Source organism: Callorhinus ursinus, unplaced genomic scaffold, assembly GCF_003265705.2.
Source record: "Callorhinus ursinus isolate GAN/ISIS: 27379988/994484 unplaced genomic scaffold, GSC_fseal_2.0 scaffold38, whole genome shotgun sequence".
Classification (NCBI taxonomy): Eukaryota; Metazoa; Chordata; class Mammalia; order Carnivora; family Otariidae; genus Callorhinus; species Callorhinus ursinus.
Window position 1 is genome coordinate 5,786,157 of NW_027397100.1, and position 25,478 is coordinate 5,811,634.

Below are 25,478 nucleotides of genomic sequence, written 5' to 3' on the forward strand. Positions count from 1 at the left end.
AAGGACAGAGGCATGAAAGGCAAGGGAAGTGGTTTTAAGGAGGGCTGGGTCCAGAATGTGGAGTATCTCGGCAAATGTTCCCTGTGCCAAAAATCTGTATTCTGCTCTTGTGAGTGGAATATTCTATAAATTTCAATCAAATCAAGTTAGCTGGTGATGTTCAAGTCTTCTAACATTGTAATGATTCTCTGCTTATACTATCAATTGAGAAAGAGGCAGTAAAATGTGACTATAAATCTAAATTGTCTATTTCTCTTTGTAGTTCTATCAGTTTTTATTTCATGTATTTTAAGGCTCTGATATTAGTATATAACCATTTATAATTGTTATGGCCTCCTAACTGGTTCCTTTTTATCTTTACGAAAGGAACTTCTTTATTCTTGGCAATATTCTTTGCTCTCAAATCTACTTTGGTAGATATTAATATGGGCTGAACAACTATAAACTGAAGAAGAAAAGATACATGTGAACTGAGGCTGGATTCAACTACTGGTATTAAATTCACCAGAGTAATGAAAATGAAAACTAGATGATCGAGTGGTAAGAAATGAGTGAGTGGTGAGGGAAAAAAAGACCACAGGAGTGGTAGATGATACAAAGAGTAATGTCCCCACTAGAGAAAATCTGGTTATTTTAATGATTCATAAAGACTTATTCATAAAAAGAATTCATTAGAAATATCTTAAAATTTTTAATGGTTCATAAAAAGAACAGACTTAGAAAGCAATTCTCACTTCTAACTTGTCTGCAGACAATAAGCCAAGCTAATGAAGCAGTTTTAAGAGACTCTAGGCTGGAGGCACTCGTTCCAGTGCACGACTGATCTTTACATTCCCCTTTAACAAAACTTAGGCCACTGTGGGAATATCAGATAGCATTCTCCCTAACAACTGCCTTTAACTCAAAACGGAAGCATAAGTCCTTATTTTCAACAAGGGGTCCCATATCCAAAGATACCCTAAGTCTTTGGGTTTAACCACTTGCTTCATATGCCAAAAAATGGGAGCAAAACAAAAAAGAAAACATCTTTCTAAGGCTTGAATCCGAGGGCAGCACTACTGAGTTTCATTTATATTGGTGGTCATTGGCTTCTGTGAGAGCTGAATGCTTCTGATGAAACTAAGAATGCTCTCTCCAGGAAAATCTCATATAACCAACCTTTTGCATATGATTTTAGGGGGTTCACAGACCACAGAAGCCTAAGTTAAGAAGTTTTAATTTATACCCGTTAAAGTACAGAAAGAATAAAAATATATACACATATATCCAGTTGCCAATCTAGTCACCTTTTTTTAGGCAAGTTCTCTGGATATCATGTGTTACAATCAATCCATAGCTGACTTAATTAAAAATTATATATATGGGGGCACCTGGGTGGCTCAGTCGTTAAGCGTCTGCCTTTGGCTCACATGATCCCGGGGTCCTGGGATTAAGCCCCACATCGGGCTCCCTGCTCTGAGGGAAGCCTGCCTTCTCCTTCTCCCACTCCCCCTGCTTGTGTGTTCCCTCTCTCGCTGTGTCTCTCTCTGTCAAATAAATAAATAAAATATTAAAAAAATATATATATGTATTTTTTGTGAGGGGGAGGGGCAGAGAGAGAAGGAGAGAGAGAATCTTAAGCAGGCTCCATGCTCAGTGCAGAGCCCAACTTGGCGCTTGATCTCACAATCCTGAGATCATGACCTGAGTCGAAATCAACTGTCAGACCCTCAACCAACTGAGCCACCCACCCAGGTGCCCCCCCTACAAATTTTCTTTTTTAACAATTTTATTTATTTGAGAGAGCAAGCAAGTGAGCAAGCACAAGTAGGGAGCCTGATGCGGGTCTCTATCCCAAGACCCCGAGATCATGATCTGAGCCAAAGGTAGAAGCTTAACCACCTGAGCCACCCAGGTGCCTCCCCGCCCAATTTTATTTTTAATGAGCTACATATTGAGAGAAAATTAATCATACTTGCTTTGTACATCTTGATCTGAACAACAGCATCCCCAGTAAGGCCTGAATGATCAAGGTTACTCTTAGCAACTCTGGAATCAAATACAGTCTCTCCTTACTCTGCTAACCATGCTATTTACCTGTGGCTCAAGTTAAGGTATATTCCAGGTGGGCAAGCCAGTCAACCCACTGCCAAATGATGAGGGACTTGCTGGTTTAACCCTTACCTGTTGCTATGTTTAGACTTTTCTCGGTCCTTCTCCTTGTCTTTCTTGTGCTCTTTGTGCCGGTGTTCTCGATCTTTGTGTTTATCTTTGTGTTTATGAGAATCTGCAACCATAAAAGATGAGTCAGTCAAGAGGAGTCATAAGCTATCTCCTGCCCACCTACCTTGACAAGCTGGTCAAGAAGCACAATGACAGGATTCAAATGGCAAGGTAGCCATAATAGCACATTCCACTGGAAGGAAAGATTTCACAAAGCCACTCAGACAAGGCATCCCATTACCTGCCTCTAAAACCAAGACAAGTGTTGCAAACACCAAGAGGAAAGGGGAATTAATTCTACTGTAAAAGGAAGCAACAGTTTGGCACTCTTCTCCCTACTGACACTAAATCATAAATGATACAAAAGGCTAAATCTTGAACAATGACTCTGAAGATCAACTGGTTATCTCTGTAAATTTTGGAAAAATCCAAACCTCGAGATATTTTTTCAAGGATATGTTTTTAAATCAACTATAATAAAGTATAATTTCTATGCAATAAAATATATATATTTCAAAGATACATCATCCAAGAAAGTTTCCCTTATGCCCCTCCCCAGTCAATCCCAATCTTTCACCCCCACCCAGAGCAACCAATAATTTGCTAGCACTACAGATTAGGTTATGTCTAAAGTTTTATATAAATGAAATCATACAGAATTTACTCTTCTGTCTGATTTCTTAGCATGTTATTTTTGACATTCATCCGTGCTGCTAGATGTAACAGTAGTTGGTTAAGATTTTGCAGGTGAGTGGAATCCCACAGTTACGGATATACTGCAGATTACTTATCCATTCACTTGTTGACATACATCTGAGTTGTTTCTAGGCATTGGTTATTATGCATAAATCTGCTATGAACATTCATATACAAGTCTTTGTGTAGTACATGTTTTCATTTCTTTTGGGTACATACTTAGTAATGAAATCACTGGGTCATCTGGTAAGTATAACTTAAACTTTATACAAAACTGCCAAACTGTTTTCCAAAGTGGTTGTACTATTATACATTCCCACCAAAATGCATTGGAGTTCCAACTGCTATAAAGTCTTTAACACATAGTTATTATCGATCTTTAATTTCAGCCATTCTAGCAGGTAGATAGTGGTATCTCACTGTTGTTTTAATCCAGTTTCCTAATTAAGTAATGGGCATCTTTTCATTTGCTTATTGGCCACTCACGTATCATCTTTGGTCAAGTATCTCTTCGAATCTTTTGCTCATTTTAAAAATATGTCTTCTTATTACTGAGTTTTGTAAGAGTTCTTTATACACTGTAGATTACAATTTTTTTGTTATATTGTGAATTTTTTTCACAAAAAATATTGTGAGTTTTACAGAAGTAAAGGATAGGGTACATTTTTTAATTTATAAAGATGTCCAGTTGTAGCACCATTTTTTGAAAAGATGGCCCTTTCCCACATTGAATTGCTTTGGCCTATTTACTGAAAATGAAGTGGCCATATAATCACAAGCCTATTTCTGGATTCTATTCTATCCTTACACAAACAGACACTATTTTGATTACTGTAGCTTCACGGTAATTTTTTTTAACAGTAAGTTTTGAAATCAGGTTATAAAAGTACTTTAGTCTTGTTCTTTTTCAAAACTGTTTTGGCTATTCTATGTCTTCCGCATCAGTTTGCCAATTTCCAAAAAGAAGAAGAAGAAAAGCCAGCTGGCAAGTTTGTGTTCATAGGACAATTTGGAGAAAAATGACATCAAAACATTGCTGTGTCTTTTGATCCATGAACATGGTATCTCTCCCCATGCATTTATGTTAGTGACTCTCAAATTTTATTGTGTTATCAGAATTATCCCAAGAGCCTATTAAAAATGTGGCTCACTGAGGTCAGGTCACCCCAATGTTGAATATGAATCAACTGGAAGTTTATGTACCCAACACGTGTGTGATGGTTTTAAAATTTGTCTAACGGTCCAACAGATTCTTTGATATTCCTCTGTTCAAGGGGTATGGCCTAATTTTCTTCTCCTTGAGTACAGGCTAGGCTTAGAAATTCATTCCTAAAAAAACAGGGTAAGATGGAAATGTCAGTATGTGACTTCTGCCACCAGGTCCTAAAAGGCACTGGATCTTTCTCCTTGCTCTGGGGGAAGCCAGATGCCATACTGTCAGGACACTCAAGCAGCCCTAGTGGAGAGGCCCATGTGGTGAGAAACTGCCATGTGAGTAAACCGTCTTGGAAATAGGTCCTCCAGTTTCAGGTAAGTCTTCAGACAAATGCAATCTCATGACAGACAGACAGACCCTGAGCCAAAACCACCCAGCGAAGCTTCTCCTGGATACCTGGCTCACAGAAACTATATTAGAAAACAAGTGTTTGTTGTTTTAAGCTGTAAACATTGAGGTAACATGCTTTGTGTAACAACAAATAACTAATAAAATGTATAGGCAGTGTATGTGCTCATCCCATTCCTGGCTCACGGCAAAAAAAGTCCCATTTGACATAATCCACTAAGCATCTATTCTGTGCCAGACCCTAAGGAAACAAAAATTTGATGAGATGTCCCTAGCTATAAGAAATTCTCATCCCACAGAGATGGTAAATATAAAATCATATGGTGTCAAAAAAAAAAAAAAAAAAAAAAAGGACTTAAACCCAATCCTCCATGTAGCATACAGAATTGTAAAATGCTGAGTCAATCCAATACACAAAGGTGGTGACCCCTGTTCTCGTGACAGTAATAAATACTCACATGACATCTGCCCCAAACTAAGGACTTAACCATAATAACAACAAAACATGCCACCAGCTCTACAACCTGGAATGAAATCTGTGTTATTTGAATTTGTTTATAGGTCAGATTTACCAAATAAGAAACAGAACATCAGGGGCGCCTGGGTGGCTCAGTTGGTTAAGCGACTGCTTTCAGCTCAGGTCATGATCCTGGAGTCTCAGGATTGAGTCCCGCATTGGGCTCCCTGCTCGGCGGGGAGTCTGCTTCTCCCTCTGACCCTTCCCCCTCTCATGTGCTCTCTCTCTCTCTCTCTCATTCTCTCGCTCTCAAATAAATAAATAAAATCTTAAAAAAAAAAAAAGAAACAAAACATCAGGATCTGCTATTATGGCCCAAGAGTATGGCAAGGATATAATATTTTTTAAAAAATTGCTCTGTGCATAATTCAACAAACACATAAAACAATATGAAAAAGACTAGAAGATAGACACCCAGATGTTAAAAGTAGTTATCTGTGGGTGGTAAATTTATGAGCAACCTGAGATTTTGTGTGTATACTTTGCCTTGTTTTCCAACTTTCCCCCATGATGAATCACTTTTACAATAAAAAATAAGTTATTTTTAAAAATTACCAAGATTGGGCACCTGGGTGGCTCAGTTGGTTAAGCAACTGCCTTCGGCTCAGGTCATGATCCTGGAGTCCCAGGATCGAGTCCCGCATCAGGCTCCCTGCTCAGCAGGGAGTCTGCTTCTCCCTCTGACCTTCCCCCCTCTCATGTGCTCTCTCTCTCAAATAAATAAATAAAATCTTTAAAAAAAAATTACCAAGATTCATCAAAGATTTGACAAATACACGTGTATCTAAGGAAAAGGTAGTTTCAGTCACTAAATATTTAAAGAAAAAGGAAATTAAGTAAAAGATGAACTGAAAGTAATTCCAGGTAGGTTTCAGATAACTAGTCTGACAATAACATTATCTTTTTAAGGGCACAAAACTTCAAAACTGATTTTAAAGCCAGGTCCCCAAGTCTTGTAAAGCAATTGTTAATCTAAAAACTCAAAACCAAAATGTCTGGTAAGAAACTTAAGGCTGTAGTGGAATAATTCCAGTGATACAAATAAGACGTAGGTCAAAGACCTGAATCCCAAGTGCCCTTAATTTCAAAAGAAGTTATTACATGCCTGTCATATGCTCAAACTGTGCTATGCGTGGTGTGACAGGTACCAAAAAGTTTAATATACAACAACTTCAAATATCTGAATGGCCATAGTACAGCTCCACATCAGACTGGGTCCTTCTTTCTAAGAAGAAACGACAAGTAAAACAAAATGGGGTGCCTACAGAATACCAACTGTGTATAAACAAATAAAATTACCAACTGACAGAGAAATGTAGAGATGATCTACACTAGGGTAAACTGATAGAGAAATAACCTCTACAGATGCACACAGAAGTGCTTCCAGGTGAATGGTGTCTGGAATTTGCTTTAAAACATCCTCAGGCCAAATATATAAATAAATAAATAAATTAATTAATTAATAAAACTAAATCTGGGGGATATGGGGAAAGATAAAACAAGATTGGCAGAAAGTTGGAAGTTACAGAAGTGGGGGTATAAGACACACGGGGAGTTCATTACACTACTCTCTCTACTGCTGTTCATGTTTGAAACTTGTAATAACAAAAGGTAAACACTATCTTCAAGCTTCTTCCCTTCTAATCCCTATTTTTTCTTATTACATAAGGATCCAACAAGGAGAAGACTAGCTTAGTCCAAGAGGGGATTTGTGTTAAGGAGCAGTAGAGAAAGATAAAGTTTGATAGATAACATTAACCCAAGAGCAAGGGTGTCCTACTCTAAGGATGACAGGGAGCCACCTCAAGCAGAAAAGGAACAAAATAAAAGCCATACTTAATGAAGATTAGTTGAAGGGCAGTGTGGGTAGAAAGGTAAAAGCAAAATAACTAGCTAGCAGTTTTTAAGCAGTCTTCCAGAACTCCATAAACTGGCTGTGTATAATAAATTCAGAGGAAGAATCAGACTCAGTCTTTGGGTCCAAGCTATTAGCAGAACAAGGTGCTTTCGCAGACACAGGAAAGCTGTACGGAACAAAGATGGGCGGGAGGAGGAGAAGACTGGAGAAATGATGACGTATGACTTCAGTTAGCGTCATCATTTCTCCAGTCTTCTCCTTACTTAAGGCAACATCAGAACATCTGACTCAAGATGTTGGTCAGAAGAGAAGCCAGTAAAAGTGAGAAAGTAATGCCAATAAGAACAAACTGATCTATATCCCTCATGGTAAAAACATTTATAGACAGTAGACTAATGGCCTTAAAGATTACTTCAAGTATGTACCCTTTCCCCTTAACTGGAATTCATCTATGAATAGACTGTTAAAATGTTTTGGAGAAAGGATCCTGCCACTTCAAGCATCTGTTAATGCAAAAAGAACTGTGTTGAACTTGACCATAGATTAGAAGTGAAAGATGCAAACCACTGCATATAAAACCACCAGAAAACCTCATTCGTTGTGATTTCAGGTCATCTAATAACCTGACAACATTTGTTCCAAATGCATGCGTTAAAAATTTTGAGATGAAGACATGGGAGAAGACCCCTGAAATAAGGCAGCCCCGAGAAAACAGAAGACATATAACAACTAATTCCTTTCACTCTAACTTAACTGAAGTTACTCCATAAGAATAGGCAGGTCAATGAATAGCTAGAGTAAGAATCAACATCTTTTGTTATTATCTAAGGTGTTCCTTGAGGTTAACAAAGATTTTAAGTAAAGAGATTTCCAAATGACAAGAGAGGAAAGTATCTGTGTTACCTCAGGACACATTCTCAGGAAAAATTGCTGGCTAGCATAACATAAGGACTTGACAGTTAATGTGCAAGAGAAAAGGAAATCTTTTACTACTGGATTCAGATTTATATTCTTAGGGTTAATTCAGTTTATAACTATTTCTAATATCTTCTTAAATCCAAAGGGCCCTGACAAAGACTCATCAGACGTGAACTCAACCCTCACAGGGCTGACAATCCAGTAAGGTAATTAAGATATGAGGCCAAAGAGCCATGGCCCAAGGCACTCAAGAGAAAAAGGGCACTAATTTATGTGCTAGAACCATGCTAGAGTACTTAGAAACGCACTTAGAAATGCTGTTTTATTCAATTTCCTTACCACTCTTACAATAAGGAAATACTGCCATTTCACAAAAGACAATAGTTAATAGCTATCTCCTACTAAATGCATACTCTGTGTAAGGTAGTATGCTTCCTGGGCCATCTCTGGTTTCCACAACTCTGGGTGGTGCCAATTTCAAATCTGAGACACATTTCTGCCTCTTTTAACATCTTGAAAAAGTTCATATAGTTCATATAACTCCTGTGGAAAGGGAGTTTAGCAGTGTCTATAACAAAGGTAACAAACAAAATCTCTTTTGATGACCCAGCAATCCGTAAGAATTCACCCTGAAGACAACTTCCAAGGCAGAAAATTTATGCTGTTCTACGCATACATGAAGGCAGAGAAAAATTAAGTCAACAGAGAAGAAACCTTTCTAAATTTGAGACTTGCTGAAATGTATTAAAATTCCTTTCCTAATCCCAAAATCTCAAATGTCAAATGATTAACATTAAAGTAACGGTTTTCATTGCATCACGATGCTCCAATATTCAGAAACTACACACATTTTTTATAAAGGTAACAGACATTCCTCCAAATGTCTTCACATGAAACATACGGGTGTCAGGACCTCCATTTCTTACACAAGGGCAGAATGTTGTTCTTTTCTGCCCTCCTGCTATTTTTCCGAAAGGATAATAAAACAGAATTACTTTTATGGACATTTTGAAAAAAAGTCTTAAGAGTAAAAATAATTCAATCTAAGCTTAATGCCTCTTTTGTAAAGTAAAAAGTAAAACAATGAGGGGAAACAGCCTGATTCCACCAGAGAACAAGAAATAAAGAGCCTGGGTCCAAGAGGGCAGTGAAGTGTGAACATAGGCTCCCTGAAGGAGGTACTGTTTAAGCTAAGTCTTACCAAAGAACAGAAGGAGTTAGCAAAGTAAGAGAGGGCATTCTTGGCAGATGAGCAATTAAAGTCAACTGTCAATTATTACTTGTTTTATTTTTTTGCTGAAAAATTCATCTTCTCATGATTGAGAAAAATTAAGTGAGATACACTTTCCGCCAGCTAGGAAATGGTAGACTTGATTCTTACAAGGGACAAATTAAAAAATAAGATCCCGGGGAGCTGGGTGGCTCAGTTAATTGTCTGCCTTTGGCTCAGATCATGATCTCGGGGTCCTGAGATCGAACCCCACGTCAGGGGCTCCCTCTCTCTCTGCCTTTGCCTGTTGTTCCCCCTGCTTGTGCTCTTTCTCTCTGTCAAATGAATAAATCTAAGAGGAAGGAAAAAAAAAAGATCCCAGCATTATATTTATTTGGCCTCTCTTAAAGCCATGTGTCCCAAAAGCAGTTTCTTAAAAAAAAAAAAAGATACAGATGCACTCCTACTTCTTGTAGCTTTAGAGTCCTAATCCTCAACTTAGATAGAAGAGAAACAAAACACCTAGGAATAAGAAACTTCAGTATCAAATAAATCCAGCAAAACTGAATCCAACTATTATAAGGTCCACGAAGCTGGCCTAATCCCAGGCTCACAATGAAGCTGCAGGTTTGGAAACCAGGTACAGGGTCAGCTCCAAGTAGTCAAATCAGTGTCAAACCAGGCATAAGATGAAGAGTTCACTCCCCACTAGGGAAACCAGACACATACACACATTATATGAAAAAAGAAACCAAAACACTTTGTGTTAAATATGTTTAAGAATGGGGGCACCTGGGTGGCTCAGTTGGCTACATGGATGCTTTCAGCTCAGGTCGTGATCCTGGGGTCCTGGGATCAAGCCCTGCATTGGGCTCCCTGCTCAACGGGGAGTCTGCTTCTCCCTCTCCCTCTGCCCCTCTCCCCTGCTCATGCTCACTCACATGGTGCTCTCTCTAATAAATAAAATCTTTAAAAAATAAAAATATATGTTCAAGAATGATGCAGTTAGCACAAAAGATCATGCTATACCCTAATGCCAATTACAGACATTACAGAATAGCAGAGAATGCTTTGAAAAGACTTCTGAAGGAAGGTGGAGGAAGCTTTGCTCTGGTTCAAAAGAGTGAAAAATACCTGATTCAAATCCTTGTTCACTTACTGTATGACCCTGGGTAAAAGTCACTTTAACTACTGGGTCTATAAGAAGGCAGCACAGGTCAGTGATTTAGAGCTTCAAATCTCTGTTCATCAGCTTAGATACCTGTGACCTCAGGAAACTCACCTCTCCTGCAGATGAAGAAACCTGGGCTCAGATTATTTAAGTGACCTTAAAGAATTTTCTTTCAAAAGGCAGTCAGAATCCTTGTGTATGGCTGTAATGGAATTCCTGGCTAATTTCCACAAAATTACAAACTGTCAATAAAGTACAACTATTACTGAACCCTCTTCATGATTAATTTACATAGAACTAAATCAAGTCTACCCAATCATTCCAAGTAACTCAGAGTTCAGGTTCTATACATGCATTTAAGGCAGCAACCATGCCAATTCACCTTGCCCAACAAGCCAATGACAAAAGGCTATCTGATTTTCTTACCTGTCTACAGATACAGGAAAGAAAAGCACTTACGAATAAGTGAAACTGGCTTGCTCTAACAATCCTATACCCAGAAGCCTAAAAAACCTATCTACAAGTTTTAAGGGATGCACTGATAACACCAGTTAACACCATCCCCATAGAAACATTTGCATTAGTTTAGCTGCAATCAAGGTGGCTAACAGTATTGCCAAGCTCCCTCTACTCAGGGTCTCTAATGCAATTGCTTTTCAACCCCAGCATAAACATTTACACTTTGAGAATAGGCTATGGGATTGGCAAAGATTACTGATCATTTTATTAACTATTCCATGATCTTAGAGCATTTTGCCACTCCACCATTCTCCTAAACTATTAGAGTAATCAGATCAGGGCAGAAGAGAAGAATCCTCCGCTTACTTGTAAACAAAAGCAGAGATTTTTTTCTGGTATAAAAGAGCTCTGTGCTATGATTTGAGCCAGACCTCATTTACAGTGATGACAAGTTTTGAGACTTAAAACAGCTGTATAAGATGACGGGCTCCTCCTCCTAAGATAGTCACCAAGTGTATGAAGGATAGGGGTGAGGAATAGTTATCCACCAAAAGCTGCCTGCCTTCCCCCAAGGAGGCAACTCTGTCAAAGATAACCTCTGCTCATCTCTGAACATAAATATACAACCACTGCATTAGGAAGGTGGGCACGGGAACCATTTGGGTGAAAGCGCTGGGTGAAGAAATTAATTTTCTAAAGAAGATATTCATCACCTGCTGCTCATTTATTAAATCAAGTTTATTGGGATAAATCCTTGCATCTTCTCCTTGCTCCGACTTTCAAACCCATGGATACCACATCCCCAGAAGCTGGAGTCTGGACAAAATCAACACTTCTACTTAACACTCTATACCCAGTTTGTTCCAACATTTTAAAGACTTTTTGTCTAGGACAGATAACAAGCTGGTTTTGGTGATAAAGACTGGCATCCGGGAGTGTGGTCAGTAACAGGGGTTTGTGAATCTCCCCAGGAACTCAATGCCAAACTAAAAGCAGTTAGGAAGCCTGAAAGCCCATCACTGGAAGGGAAATTGATTGAGGGGTGCAAGAATTCTACCCTTCCCTCTCCCCCACCACAGCTGTCTAAATTTGGACTTTATCAATTGTCATCAGTTTCAATCTAGGAAACTGCGATCCATCCTAATGGCAGCCGATTTCAATCTGTAGCCCACAGAAAAGTCTTTACCACTATTTTACAACAATTCTCAATAAGCACACTTCCAAAATTCCAGGTCATAGTTAAAAGCCTTTCAAAGTAAGCAGGACAGATGGTGTTCTGGCTAAAAACTCAAAAAGCTCTGGAATTTAAAAGAAAAATGTTGGGAGGATTCAGCTCTAAAGAAAATCAAGAATGAGGGAAGAGACTAGTAACATTTCCAATTTTTAAAGTCAATATCATCATTTGTTCTCCCCCAAATGTGTACTATATATAAACAAGACCTACTGTCATAGCGGCGCCTGGGTGGCTCAGTCTGCCTTCGGCTCAGGTCATGATCCCACGGTCCTGGGATCGAGCCCCGCATGGGGCTCCCTGCTCAGCAGGAAGCCTGCTTCTCCCTCTCCCACACCCCCTGCCTGTGATCCCTCTCTCGCTGTGTCTCTGTCAAATAAATAAATAAAATCTTAAAAAAAAAAAAAGACCTCTTGTCACAGACTCACTCATTTATTATTGAAACTAATGGGGTTCCCCCATTAGGGATCTTGTACTCTCAAGCTGATAAAACAAAAACCAACTCCAGCTGAGAAGATGGGCTTCCTTAAGGAAGCTGGGGTTCACAATATTCATTCATTTGAATATTTATTGTCAACTCTGTGTCAGGCATTGTTCTAGGTGTGGGAATATAGCAACAAACAATACCAAGTCTCTGCCCTCATAAAGTTCCATAAAGGGCATAATAAACACCCTAACCCTTCCCAACAGCAGCAGCTGTTAAATGAGTAACTGTGGAAAAGGAGGCAAAAGGGTCTCCCTAACAGCCCAAGCTTCCCTGGACTCGGCTCCGTGAAGTGCCAGAATCAGACTTGAATGTCTCAGCTGGAGAAGACCTTCATAATAGGTTGAGGCCAAGTAAAAGAAAGGGTCAAACTTAATCAAATGAAACTTGCCAATTATTTTGCAAACTGCTTGAGTCTTTGTCCTCAATTCAACACATGGTAAAAACTTCATCATCAGAAACAGAAGTCCACTGCATTAGAAAAACACAGAGTTGCTCAAAGACAGAAACCCAGCATTTTCAATTTTTTTTAAATCAGCTCTGCAACACAACTTCAAATTTCTAAAAACTGTCACATTTTCCAAAGTGTCTACATGTTCAGAAGAAATGCTACAAATTGACTTAAAAACCCTGAAGAGAATCTACTTTGGTTCTTAAACATCAGTAACTCTGTGAGAGTAGTGACCATTGTCTCTAAGGACCTTGTAATGAAAAGACACAAATGAAGCAGCCAACTGGTATGTTTTAGGTCTCAGTCCCACACACACAAAAAGGGTTAAATAGTCAGAGGATATTTTCTCTTCCAGTTGTCTACTTCCGCATTTAAATTTCTTGGACTTCTTTTATGCTTTTACAACACTACAATTACCTTAACCTGTCTTTTCAGCCTCTTCCTGTCTATGCACCCTATTTTAACTTACTTTACAACCTTCTCTCCCATCCCACACCTTCCATTATGCTCCTTAAATTCAAGTTCATCTTTCTCTCTTCCTCTGGTTCTCATTCCCAGGGACTAATTAATTACATTAAAATTTTTAAAAAGAACTCAGATTTCAGTGATGGGACCACCAAATTGTCTTAAAAAAAATGTATGTTACCTAATTAAATATAAGGTCTTCTGAGCTGTAGTTTGTAGACACAATTAGGGTCCAGAACAGGCTGCTCACTGTTATATTATTATGCCAGAACTGAACAACGTATTTCTTTTTTTTAAAGATTTTTTTTTTTTTTTTTTTGACAGAGAGAGACACAGCGAGAGAGGGAACACAAGCAGGGGCAGTGGGAGAGGAAGAAGCAGGCCTCCCGCCGAGCCGGGAGCCCGATGCGAGGCTCGATCCTAGGACCCTGGGATCATGACCTGAGCCGAAGGCAGACACTTAACTCCTTAGAGCAATTCTGAGTCTTTTACACAGTGTCCTGATGGGGTCCTTAATTAATATATTTCTCTGCTCTGGTTTGTTTTCCAATCTGTAAAATGACCTCTATTGACGCCTACACTTCTAGTCAAAAGAATCCTAAGACCTTTAAAAATTGTTTTATTCAGGGGCGCCTCAGTGGCTCAGTCGGTTAAGCATCTGGCTCTTGGTTTCAGCTCAGGTCATGATCTCGACATCCTGGGACTGAGCCCTACATCGGGCTCCACCCTCAGCGCGGAGTCAGCTTCGGCTTTTCTCTCCCTCTCTTTCCCCCTCTGCCCCTCCCCCTGCTCACAATCTCACTTTCATTCTTACAAAAAAATAAAATCTTTTTAAAAATTTTGTTTTGGGGTGCCTGGATGGCTCAGTTGGTTATCAACTCTTGATTTTGGCTAGGGGTGTGATCTTGGGGTCCTGAGATCGAGCCCTGTGTTGAGCCCCGCCTCAGGTTCTGGGCTCAGTGGGGAGTCTGCTTGAGGATTCTCTTCCTCTCCCTCTGCCCCACCACAAATAAATAAAATCTTTAGGAAAAAAAACTTGTTTTAGTTCAAAGTTAAAACAGATTAAGGTAAAAAAAAAATTTAAATGCTTGAGACCAGTGGTTCTTAACTTTCCTGACACCTGGGACTTAGATCATCCCCATTTTTTTTGATAACATGAAACTTTTTAATGCCTTTAAGATAATAAACCACCAGAAATAAGGGTGAAAGACTAACTAGAGATTAGAAGAAAAATGTGGAACAAATTTAACAAAGAGTTACTGTCTGTGCCAAAGAAACAGCTTCTACAAATCAATAAGGAACAGATAAACAACTCGACAGAAAAATGAGCTCAGGACAGGAGTAGGCAATTTACAGAAAAATACATACAAATGGCCCAAAGGCCAAGAAGCCAGTCACGAGGGATGTGCAAATCAAAAGGTGTCATAATTTTTTAAACAAACCGATTTAAGAAAAATGGAATCTGGTCATTGCCAGCACTGGCGAGGGCACGGGAAAGCACATACTTTCACAGATGCCTGGTAGGGTATAAACCGGTGAGGCCTCTTTGGAGGAATTTGTCAGAATATTTTAACACAAACTCTCCACGTGACCATAATCTACACTGTCCAGAATCATATTTTGAAAAACTCTGCCTTGTTGTTTCTTGGTCCTCTGGGCAATAATTAATACCAAATATCAGCCAACTGCAATAATGGACATGCTACTGATTTTATTTCGTTTCTATTTCAGCTGGGTCTCCGTTCCTTTAAAAGGCAGGCACAAGGTGCTGAGTCAGCCCCTGGGGACTTTATTTAATTTATTTTGTACAGCTGAGAATGTTGAGTCTTTACAATTGAGGAAGTAAAGAGGTTGTTTTCACCTGCTACTCTCACAGCCCCTGTTTGAGAGGAAGAAGGAAGAACTACATAAGGGGTAACACAGCTTAGGCAAGGAGTAGCGTAGTCAAGTTCTTTAGAATGTAAATTTTCTATGTTGTTGTTTGGACATCAGTGGGCAGAGCCGTATTTTAGAGACAGGTAACTTGAGTCCAGCCAGTAGGACTCTGTTGGGAAAATGAGTAAGAAAAAAAATGGATTAAGACTCAATGAAACTACAAGCTCACAGTAAACTTTTGACATTTGGCTCATACATATTCCTTTGGGAGCTACAGGCTACCAAGTAATATGAAAAGAGTCTTGTGAGCTTCCTGTAACACATACTAGCACCACTCAGATAAGCAACTGGCACTACTCACCAATCCAAGGGTCAGCAACATTCTTCTGTAAAGGGACAGGTAGTAAGTAGTTTAGGCTTTACAGCCCATTCGATTTCTGCAGTAAGTACTCAATGGCCACTGAGCACAAAAGCAGCCACAGATCATATGTAAAGGAACAAGCATGGCTACACTGCAATAAAAATTTAGTTATGGACACTGAAATTTGAATTTCATATAATTTTCCTGTGTCATGAAATAACCGCTTTTTAAAAACTGAGATACAACGGACATATAACATTATAGTTTCTGGTGTATTTAATAACATTCTTTTTGAAACTAACAAACAATGTACCCTGTGAAGACAGGTGCCTTTCTCAAGTTCAGTGTGTCAATGAAGAATATCCCGCCTGCTTTACCTTTACCTATGGCTCCTAATTCCAAAGCTTTCTCCTAAACATATTCACACTAAGCCCAGCTCCCACCATGCTCCTTCCATCAAAGAGCCCATGAATGGTCATTAAAAAACATAATCTGTAAGTAGTTAAAATCTACTCCTACTCTGCCTAACTAGATAAAGTAAATCGCATGAATGGTAACTGTGAAGGGGAAGCCAATGCTGAGCCCACTGCTATTTCTGCTTCTTAAGCAGCAAGCTAGTTAAATTTGTTATTTATCCCCCTTGAGGTGGGAACAACATTGTACTTGTTCACATACTGCTAACCAACTCTGATGAAATTCCTTTGTAAATAAGTAGACTTCAGAGATCCTTCTAAAACAAGGGGGTGGGAGGGTCTAGTTAATCCCGGGTTAACAAGAAGATCCTTTTTCTTGAGTACTCAGATAAAAGGAGGTTTTAATGATTTCTGGACTAACTGGCTCCAAGTACAAGCTGAACTGCTAAAACAAATTACTCTGGGGTCTTTTTTACACAGGCAGGCAGACTTTCCTTAATAGGAAAAGGATTACACATTAGTTTAAATTTCAGCAGAGGGACACCTGGGTGGCTCAGTCTGTTAAGCGTCTGCATTCAGCTCAGGTCATGATCACGTGGTCCTGGGATCGAGTCCTACATCAGGCTCCCTGCTCAGCGGGGACCTGCTTCTCCCTCTGCCTGCCCGTTAAGCGTCTGCCTTCGGCTCAGGTCAAGATCTCAGGGTCCTGGGATGGAGCCCTGCATCGGGCTCCCTGCTCAGCCGGGAGCCTGCTTCTCCCTCTCCCACTCCCCTCTGCTTGTGTTCCCTCTCTCACTGTGTCTCTCTCTGTCAAATAAATAAATAAATAAATAAATTTCAGCAGGGCCTACTAGTCAAAGATATTTGTTTGGTAAAGATCCACTGATCCACTGTAAATGAAGATGAGTGCTCTAAGAGCCTTTAGTCTGATACTACATGGGTAGCTCCACTATAGCCCAGAATTCCCAGGAGGCAACTGAGTCACCCAGGGTTCCCTTTGTTTTGTGTCACCTTTAAGAACTCAGGATGTGGCATCAGATAGGCCTAGATTAGTCTTCCAGCTCTGTGGTTTTCACACAAACTGCACAGCCTTGAGTCTCAGTTTCTTCAAAAGTAAAGTGGAAACAGTAAATGTTCAAATATCTTCTATTTATTTCATCCCTACTCCACTTCCTCTTCCCACCTCTAAATGACCATAATTTGAAGCTAAAGCTGGAGGAAAATGGATCTGTTCCTGGTCTTTAAGCAATTCACCCAAGTTGTTTCCTGAGACTTCAAATGTCCACTATGTCAGTGGTCCTCATAGTAGCCAAGGCTACAGTCCCATTTTGGGCCATTAGACTAATACTGTCTGGCTAACTGTGGACCAGAGTACTTATAAGTGAGATGCAGTCAACATTCACTATAAGCATGCAAATGAGAGGAAGACCCCAGGGAAGTTGTAGAAACTGAGTTCTGATCTGCTTATTTTTTTTTTTAAAGATTTTATTTATTTATTTGACAGAGAGAGAGACGGCGAGAGAGGGAACACAAGCAGGGGGAGTGGGAAAGGGAGAAGCAGGCTTCCTGCGGAGCAAAGAGCCCAATGCGGGGCTTGATCCTAGGACACTGGGATCATGACCTGAGCCAAAGGCAGACACTTAACGACTGAGCCACCCAGGCACCCCAAATCTCAATCATTTTAAAGGATAATGATCCATAAAGGTATATATAAATGTAAGTTAATCTGTTTTGTCAACTACAAAATAGACATGATTTATCTCATAGAGCTGCTGCGATAAAATGAGAATTTATTCAATTCAAAGGACCTTAAATGTTCACCATTGTGCAATACTGAAGGGGTCAAGTAAAATGAAGAACTGTCTAAACTTACACCTGCTCTTAAAAACACAACTGTGCATACCAGTCTTAAGTCCTCTTAGCAGGTCATCCAGGATAAGGCAATGCAGATATACAGAAGGAAGACTGTTATTCAGACTCCCCAAATTCACACCTCTTTTGGATTTTTAAGTTCCAAGTGCCCCAACCACCCATATTCCAAGCAAAATCTAAACCTAAATCTCTCTGCTCTTATCTAAATTTTATCTAGAGCTGTGCTGTCCAATCATTGTAGCCACTAGCCACATGTAGCTACTTTTAAGTAAAATAAAAATTTTAAGTTCCTTGGTCACACTAGAAGGGTTCAACAGTCTCATTTGGCTAGCAGCTACCACATAGGACAGCAGAGATACAAAACATTTCCATCATGATAGAAGGTTCTACTGAAAAGCTTAGATGCAGGTCAACATCTTCCTTTCACTGGTGGGGACAGCATGAGGTACCATGTTGTATGATTCACTCTGGTCACAACTGGCAAAGCCAGGAGTAAGACTTCCCTTGTCCTGACTCTCCACCCCACCACCAACTCCCTTGCTGGAGGCCAGTCAAGGACCTTTTCCCTACATGGCAAGGCACTACGCTGTGTAATTCCTTAAGGCCAGCCAAAAGTTTCCTGGCTAAAATGGCCATCTCAAAAGCAGGCCACTTCTGCACAGTCCCTGGAGAATCAGAGCCTCAATGAGTGCTTCCCAGAGAACACTGCAACTAAGGTATTAGTCCAGTGAGGTATCAGTCAAACCTAGATAGAGCAATTATTTTAAGTATCAGAGTATGGCAAAGAAATCCCATTTAACGAACTCACCTTTGTTCTCTAAATATAAGACAAAGGTAGAATGCTTTACTCCTGCCTCTGAGAGTAATTAACCAGTTACAAAACCCTTAAAATGGGCATTTATATTTCATATACTCTTCTGCAAGTGAGTCATGTTTTCACAACGACATCCCTGACTGAAAATGCTTCTTCTTTCCCAGGAGGCAGAACTTAAAAGGGAAAAAGGACTTGTCTAACCTGAAAATGTACCTTCTCAGGCCAGCTCAATTAGGACAGGCCCATTCCTGCAGGCTTGTCCTCCTTTGCTCCTATTAAGTGAGCCCTTAATGCCTGGGAATAGTGAAAGTGACTACAAACCTCCTGTCTATGCTACATAGAAATCCACAGCTCAGCCTAAGCTGCCCTTGTTTTCAACAAGAGCATGGGCCTCAAAATGCCCCCAAGTCTACACCTTGTCTGGCCATATAGGAGTCAAGGATGTTGATGCACTGTTTCACGCATCCTATTACCAATTCAACTAAGGGGACCTCTTTGTCTAGAGTTATCACTACTGACGGTGCTTGAAATGCACAGGCCATTCTCTGGGCAAGTAGCTGGAGAAAGAGTAAGCCTGAACACACATATGTTCTTCAGAAACCTTTCTAGTACTACTCATTTAACAGGCTCCTTTTTATGCTCCAATTATGAATTATTCCAACTTCGAAACTGTAAGGAAGAATAAGTAATTGTACAAGTACTGAGGCCTAGCCATGGGCCTTGTAAAAAAACAAAAACACAACAAAACAAGGAATACTGCTTAAGAGACTGAATTACTACAAAACTAGTTCTAAGTTTCATACGAATGTCAGGACTAAAGTACTGACCAGAAGCTTATTTTGATCAGTCTATTTATCTTATTCTTGTCAATTATTTGACCTTGGGGATACAGCAGTACCAGATACTATTAGGTGCTCTTTTATATGACTCTGAGATAGCTATTATCCCTCTACTTTTTCAGATGAGAAACTAGGATCAGGGTTGTGACTTGCTTAGGGCCACCCAGCTAACCAAGTTTATCTAGCTCTAAAATCTATATTGCAATGGTAAGCAAGTGGACTTTTTGTCCACGGTCTTTCATTCCTACTAAAAATGTGAGGCTCAAAAAAAAATTAAAATTAAAAAATAAAATAAAAATGTGAGGCTCAACAGGAAGAGATGAACTTCAAATCTTACTTTATTCCACTGGTTCTGAAACTTTAGTGTGCATCACATCACCTGGTTGACTTGTTAAAACCTAGCTGACTAAGCCCCCACACTCCCAGAGTTTGGGCCAGTAGGTCCAGATGAGCCCAAGAATTTGCATTTCCAACAAGTTCTCAGGCAATGCTGATCAGGAAAACACACTTTAAGAACCACTGCTCCATGCAAATCCTCCCATGTCAATCGGTGCCATCAGTAGCTAAAGACCCCTAATTTAATCTAAAGGTAGTGAATGCCATAGATAATTAGATCTTCAGCATGCCACTAAACTGTGCCAATACCTCCACTTACCTTCTGATGCTCTGCCTTAACCATTCTAGGGATATCAGTATGAAAAAAACCTCTTGCTCTTTGTGCTCTGCTTAGTCACCCAATCCTAAAAGATGACATCAGGATCAAATAATGGCTTGTTAAACACGAAGGAGAAAGGATTAGGATTCTGATGAGATACATAATAAAACAGCTGCAAAAGCAGTTAACTATCTCTAGTATTTAGGTAAATGCTCATTGAAAGACAGAAGATATTGAGGATAAATATCAAGCTTCTATAAACATATACTGAAAAACACTGTTCTGGTCCTTCAAAAACAAAACCAACCATAAGCTTAGTAATTTAACCAATGGAGTACCTTAACAAACGAAGCAAAACACACATCTTAGTCAAGTAAGACAGTAAAGTCCAGATGGATCAATTTCTCCAAAGATAATTTGTGGTCAGCTGTATTAATCTGAATCATCCAAGATTGTTAAATATTTAAAAATGCAGATTTCTGGGGCAGCTGGGTGGCTCGGTCGGTTGACTGTCCGACTCTTGATTTTGGCTCGGGTCACGAAATCAGATCTTTCTTAAAAAGAAAGAAAGAGGGGCGCCTGGGTGGCTCAGTTGTTAAGCGTCTGCCTTCGGCTCAGGTCATGATCCCGGGATCCTGGGATCGAGCCCCGCGTTGGGCTCCCGGCTTCGTGGGAAGCCTGCTTCTCCCTCTCCCACTCCCCCTGCTTGTGTTCCTGCTCTCGCTGTGTCTCTGTCAAATAAATAAATAAATCTTTAAAAAAAAGAGGGAGAAAGAAAGAAAAAAAAGGAAGAAAGAAAACTTAGTATAAAGCTCTCACTTTTTCTCACTTGATTTTCAACCAGCTAATGAGCTAGAAGAGAGAGGGGTTCCCATTTCACAATTTAAACATTTGTTGAATGCATCTGTACTATCTGTACAGGATGAGATAGTGTTCTTTTACACTTCCTAGTAAATAAGCAAAACATGTAAATTTCTCCAGTCCAGAATGAAAAATTAGAAGAAGAGGACAAGAAAAGCTCAAAGCCAGAGAAAAGTAGTTGCTTCTGACTTGCGATTAAGTGGTGATCACAGACTTCAGGAAAATGGAAGGGGGGGTATCCAAAACTATGCCTTCAATACGGAAATAGATTCTGAGATGTTGCTAATCCTAAAGGAGTTTACAATACTTCGTGCCTTCCTAAATAGGCAGAAAAATGGAGAAGTACCAGGCATACTTATCTAAACTGTACCAAATTCTAAAGACTAAGAGTATTCCAGAGTAAAAAGGAATACTTGAACAGAACAAAACAGGACTATAGACTTGTAGGAGAAGAATACACACTGAACTTTATTTCTGGGAAATAGAGTTGCTGCAGAAGGACCTTTATTTTTATTTTTTTTAAAGATTATTTATTTATTTGAGAGAGAGAATGAGAGAGAGCGAGCACGAGAGGGGGAGGGTCAGAGGGAGAAGCAGACTCCCCGCTGAGCAGGGAGCCCGATGTGGGACTCGATCCAGGGACTCCAGGATCATGATCTGAGCCGAAGGCAGTCGCTTAACCAACTGAGCCACCCAGGCGCCCCGGACCTTTTTTTATTTTTATTCAAGTTTTCAAAAAGTGTACTTCACAAAACTATCTTCTCTTTTGTACAATAGCACCTACTGGCATGCACATTTAGGTATGTGCCACCATTATGGATTCTGCTTAATATTCTGGTAGTCTTGTACCAACATTTCCACTGTTTTCACTTACGGACCCAAATGAATCATATTGTACTGTAACTTTAAGCTATTGCCCTAAAAACTTGAGCTCAATACAAACACTATCTGACATCTAAATTCCACAGATTAGCTCCAGTCCTAAAGAAGTTCTATAGTTTTGGGGCACCTGGGTGGCTCAGTCGTTAAGCGTCTGCCTTCAGCTCAGGTCATGATCCCAGGGTCCTGGGATCAAGCCCCGCACTGGGCTCCCTGCTCAGCCGGGAGCCTGCTTCTCCAGCTCCTCCTTGCTTGTGTTCCCTCTCTAGCTGTCTCTCTCTCTGTGTCAAATAAATAAGTAAAATCTAAAAAAAAAAAATTCTATAGTATTTTCAGGGCTGTAAGAGGAAAAATTTTGGCTTCTTGTTTTCCTAACTAGAATCCGATTTTCTACAGAGCAAACAAGCATATTTCTGCTAACAGACAACTTTCCTGACATTCTGAGATCAGGAAGGTGTTAACATTTGTAAAGGACTATAAAGTTCCACTGAAGTACCTATTTTTCTATCACACTGCATTCAAGGGAGAAAGGTGATCTGATCTTTAAGGGGAAAAAAAGTAGTAATTATGGTCAAACCACCACCAGCTGAACATGCACAAAGGGCACTAACCGGGAGACCTCTCAGAGCTGGGGGGGGGACAGGTGTCTGGCCTGGAAGTTTAACAAGCCAGCAGTTACAAAGACTAGACAACTTATGTTCCTCCTCCCTGCTTTTGTTTTCTTTTCTGGCTAACTGGAACCATGAAAAATTAAGAAGTAGATCCTGAGGTATGATCAATTCCCTGAGAGACTCTTGTTTCTTCATTTCTGATGTTAAACAGCAAGAACTAGTGACATTGCATTCATTCTTGTGAAAATGCACTGATTATAATAAGGCATGTTCAGTCTAATATTAGTCTCGATTACTTTTCCATATTCAGATCACTCTAAGTAATAACACTACATACTCTGAACCTTTCTCTGAGAAGTTTAACAGCTTTCCTATCAAGACACTTCATGGATTGGAAGCAGTAACAACAGCAGCATATTTAAACTGCTCCACAAAATTAGTTTCCCAGCATTTTAAGTACTGAGCCTAATCTCTAAGATTTTAGTTCTTCAAATTTATGAAGATGGTGATTTTACACTCTTTATTTCAGGCAATTCAGTTCAAGGATTTAAACCATTTCAAGCAAATACTTAAATTAGCTACTGTCACATGATTTCTCAGACAGAATGTGAACATTTCTAGTAACTGACAAATCTACCTGTTCAGGAAAACCTGAAAACTACTTTTCTAAACCTCATGTAATACTGCTGTCTGATTCAGAAAGATAATGGGAAATACACAGAACTTTAAACTTCTATTCCAGGTGAAATGATTTAATGAGCTTACAGGTATCCTAAAAATTTTTTTCTAGAATAATTAGGAATTTGGACATCTATGGAACTGAAATAAGGTCCTAGGTTTCCAATTTTTGCAAGGAGAAAAAAAAAACCCTTTCAGACTGGGAATAAATGGAGACGTCACTCTTCCACTGATAGTGAAGTATTAACTGCCAGAAAGTACCTTCCACCCCTATTCAACCTGGTGTATCAGGAGCCTCTGTACTGAGGCCCCATGAAAAATATGGAATCTCAACAGAGGAAGTGAGTGTACAAACCTACAAGTACTAACTTCAAAGTGTTCATTCTGGAAACCATATGGATCTGTCTGGTTCATCTGTATTTAGTCGTTACTGGTATTTACTTTCTCAATGTTTGAATGAATAAATACGGCAGCTTAAATTTACCATTTGCAATTAAACATGAAATTTTTAGTTTCCTGAGTAGATCTACAAATATTGCACCATCCCAAGAGCAAAGGGGGAAAAGTTACTGGCTGCCAAAGATTCTTAAACTGTAATTTAAACATGAGAAACAAAGTGGTTTGTACGCAGTCACAAAGTCTTACCTGTCCTGAGCCTAGCCTGTCCCAATCCACAGCAACAGTTAGGGTATTCAAGGCTCCCTAGTGACCCTCTCCCTTGGGTAAAATCTCACAATATCTAAATTCAAAAATTAAAGTTGTTCCCTTTGTACAAAAGACTAAAAAAGCGGGGCGCCTGGGTGGCTCAGTCGGTTAAGCATCTGCCTTCAGCTCAGGTCATGATCCCAGGGTCCTGGGATAGAGCCCATATCGGGTTCCCTGCTGAGCGGGAGGCCTGCTTCTCCCTCTCCCTCTGCTCCCCGAGTGTGCTGTCAAATAAATTAAAAAAAAAAAAAAAAAGCCTAAAAAAGCAATCTCCGAAAAAGGTTGGGGTTTGTTTTTTTGTTTTTTTTGTTTTTTTAAGGATTGGCAAGGAACTAAAAATTCTGTACTAAGCTTCACCTTTCCTACAGTGATCCTCACATGCTCTTTAATCCTCAATCTTGTGAGTTAAGTATTAGACCTAGTTTACAGGTAAAGAACTAAGGCTTGGAGATTAACTTCTTGCTATTGAGCAGAAGCAAAAGAACTCAAATTCAAATCCCCTTGACTCAATCTCTGTCCTTTCCACTCTACCATAGTTGATTTGGCTGGGACACACACAATCTGGCCAGGACACACAGACACACACACACACACAGGACCATTCACATTCTGAATCAGAGAAAAATGAGAAGAAAGAGGCCCAAGCTTTGAAGACTTTAAATTCAATTTTGGACATTCTCACACACTGAGGGCAATACAGCCATGCAGTATTAATAAATATTCACTTTCCCACAAGATATTTTTCTCCATATACTTTACGACCCATATCTTCCTGAGATGTTTATCTTTTGAAAACTTTATCTTTGAAAACTCTTTAAAATTAGACCCAATTTTGTAATTTCTCTCTATGGAATTATTTTCTCCAGCCCACCTTTAAGTATTATGTTTGAAATTTGCTCCTACTGTGATGCTTCTATGATAATCCTTTTGATCAATGGTATATCTACTAAGATCCACCTGGTTTAATCTAACGGACATTAGTAAACATAACCCGCAACTGATTTTGGTTTAAGTAGCACTCAGCATTAGCTAGACTTATGAGACATTACTGAAATTTCTGTTTACTAGATAAATTTTTCATGAAATCTCCCAAATGCCTATACTCATGCATAACTGTTAACATGGAGTTTCCTAATTAAATTCTCATTCCTAAACTTTATTATTTAAGGCAATTTTTTTTTAAAGACTTTATTTATTTATTTGACAGAGAGACAGCCAGAGAGGGAACACAAGCAGGGGGAGTGGGAGAGGGAGAAGCAGGCTTCCCACTGAGCAGGGAGCCCGATGCGAGGCTCGATCTCAGGATCCTGGGATCGTGACCTGAGCCGAAGGCAGAACCAGTATTCTGCTCATAAACCTTTCTAAATCTGGGCATTCATTAAATAGATGCCTATTTAAGGCATTCTTGTTGCCAAGAATTACTATTTCACAGAATACAAGTTGGTCCCTCTAAGCAATATATGACTAAATGAAAAATTAAGGTAATTCTCAGATGCTCTGAGTCTTTTCAGTTTTTAAAAATGTTTTGGAGGGAAAAAATAAAAATAAAAATGTCTTAGGGGGAGAAGTAAAATAGTGGCCTTTGAAAACCCATGCCAACACAAGACATACTGAGTTCTGTCATTTAAAAAAAAAAATCACAGGGGCGCCTGGGTGGCTCAGTTGGTTAAGCGACTGCCTTCGGCTCAG

The 25,478-nt window shown here is 39.6% G+C and overlaps 1 protein-coding gene across 3 annotated transcripts in view; it reads right to left on the minus strand.

Annotated features, from left to right (window-relative positions):
* Positions 1–25,478, minus strand: part of TOP1 (DNA topoisomerase I) — a 96,599-nt gene that overhangs the window by 62,733 nt on the left and 8,388 nt on the right. For all 3 annotated transcript variants that reach the window (XM_025875595.2, XM_025875597.2, XM_025875596.2), the window contains exon 3: positions 2,164–2,266. In XM_025875595.2, coding sequence (XP_025731380.1) covers positions 2,164–2,266 — 103 coding nt within the window. The remainder of the gene's footprint in view (positions 1–2,163; positions 2,267–25,478) is intronic.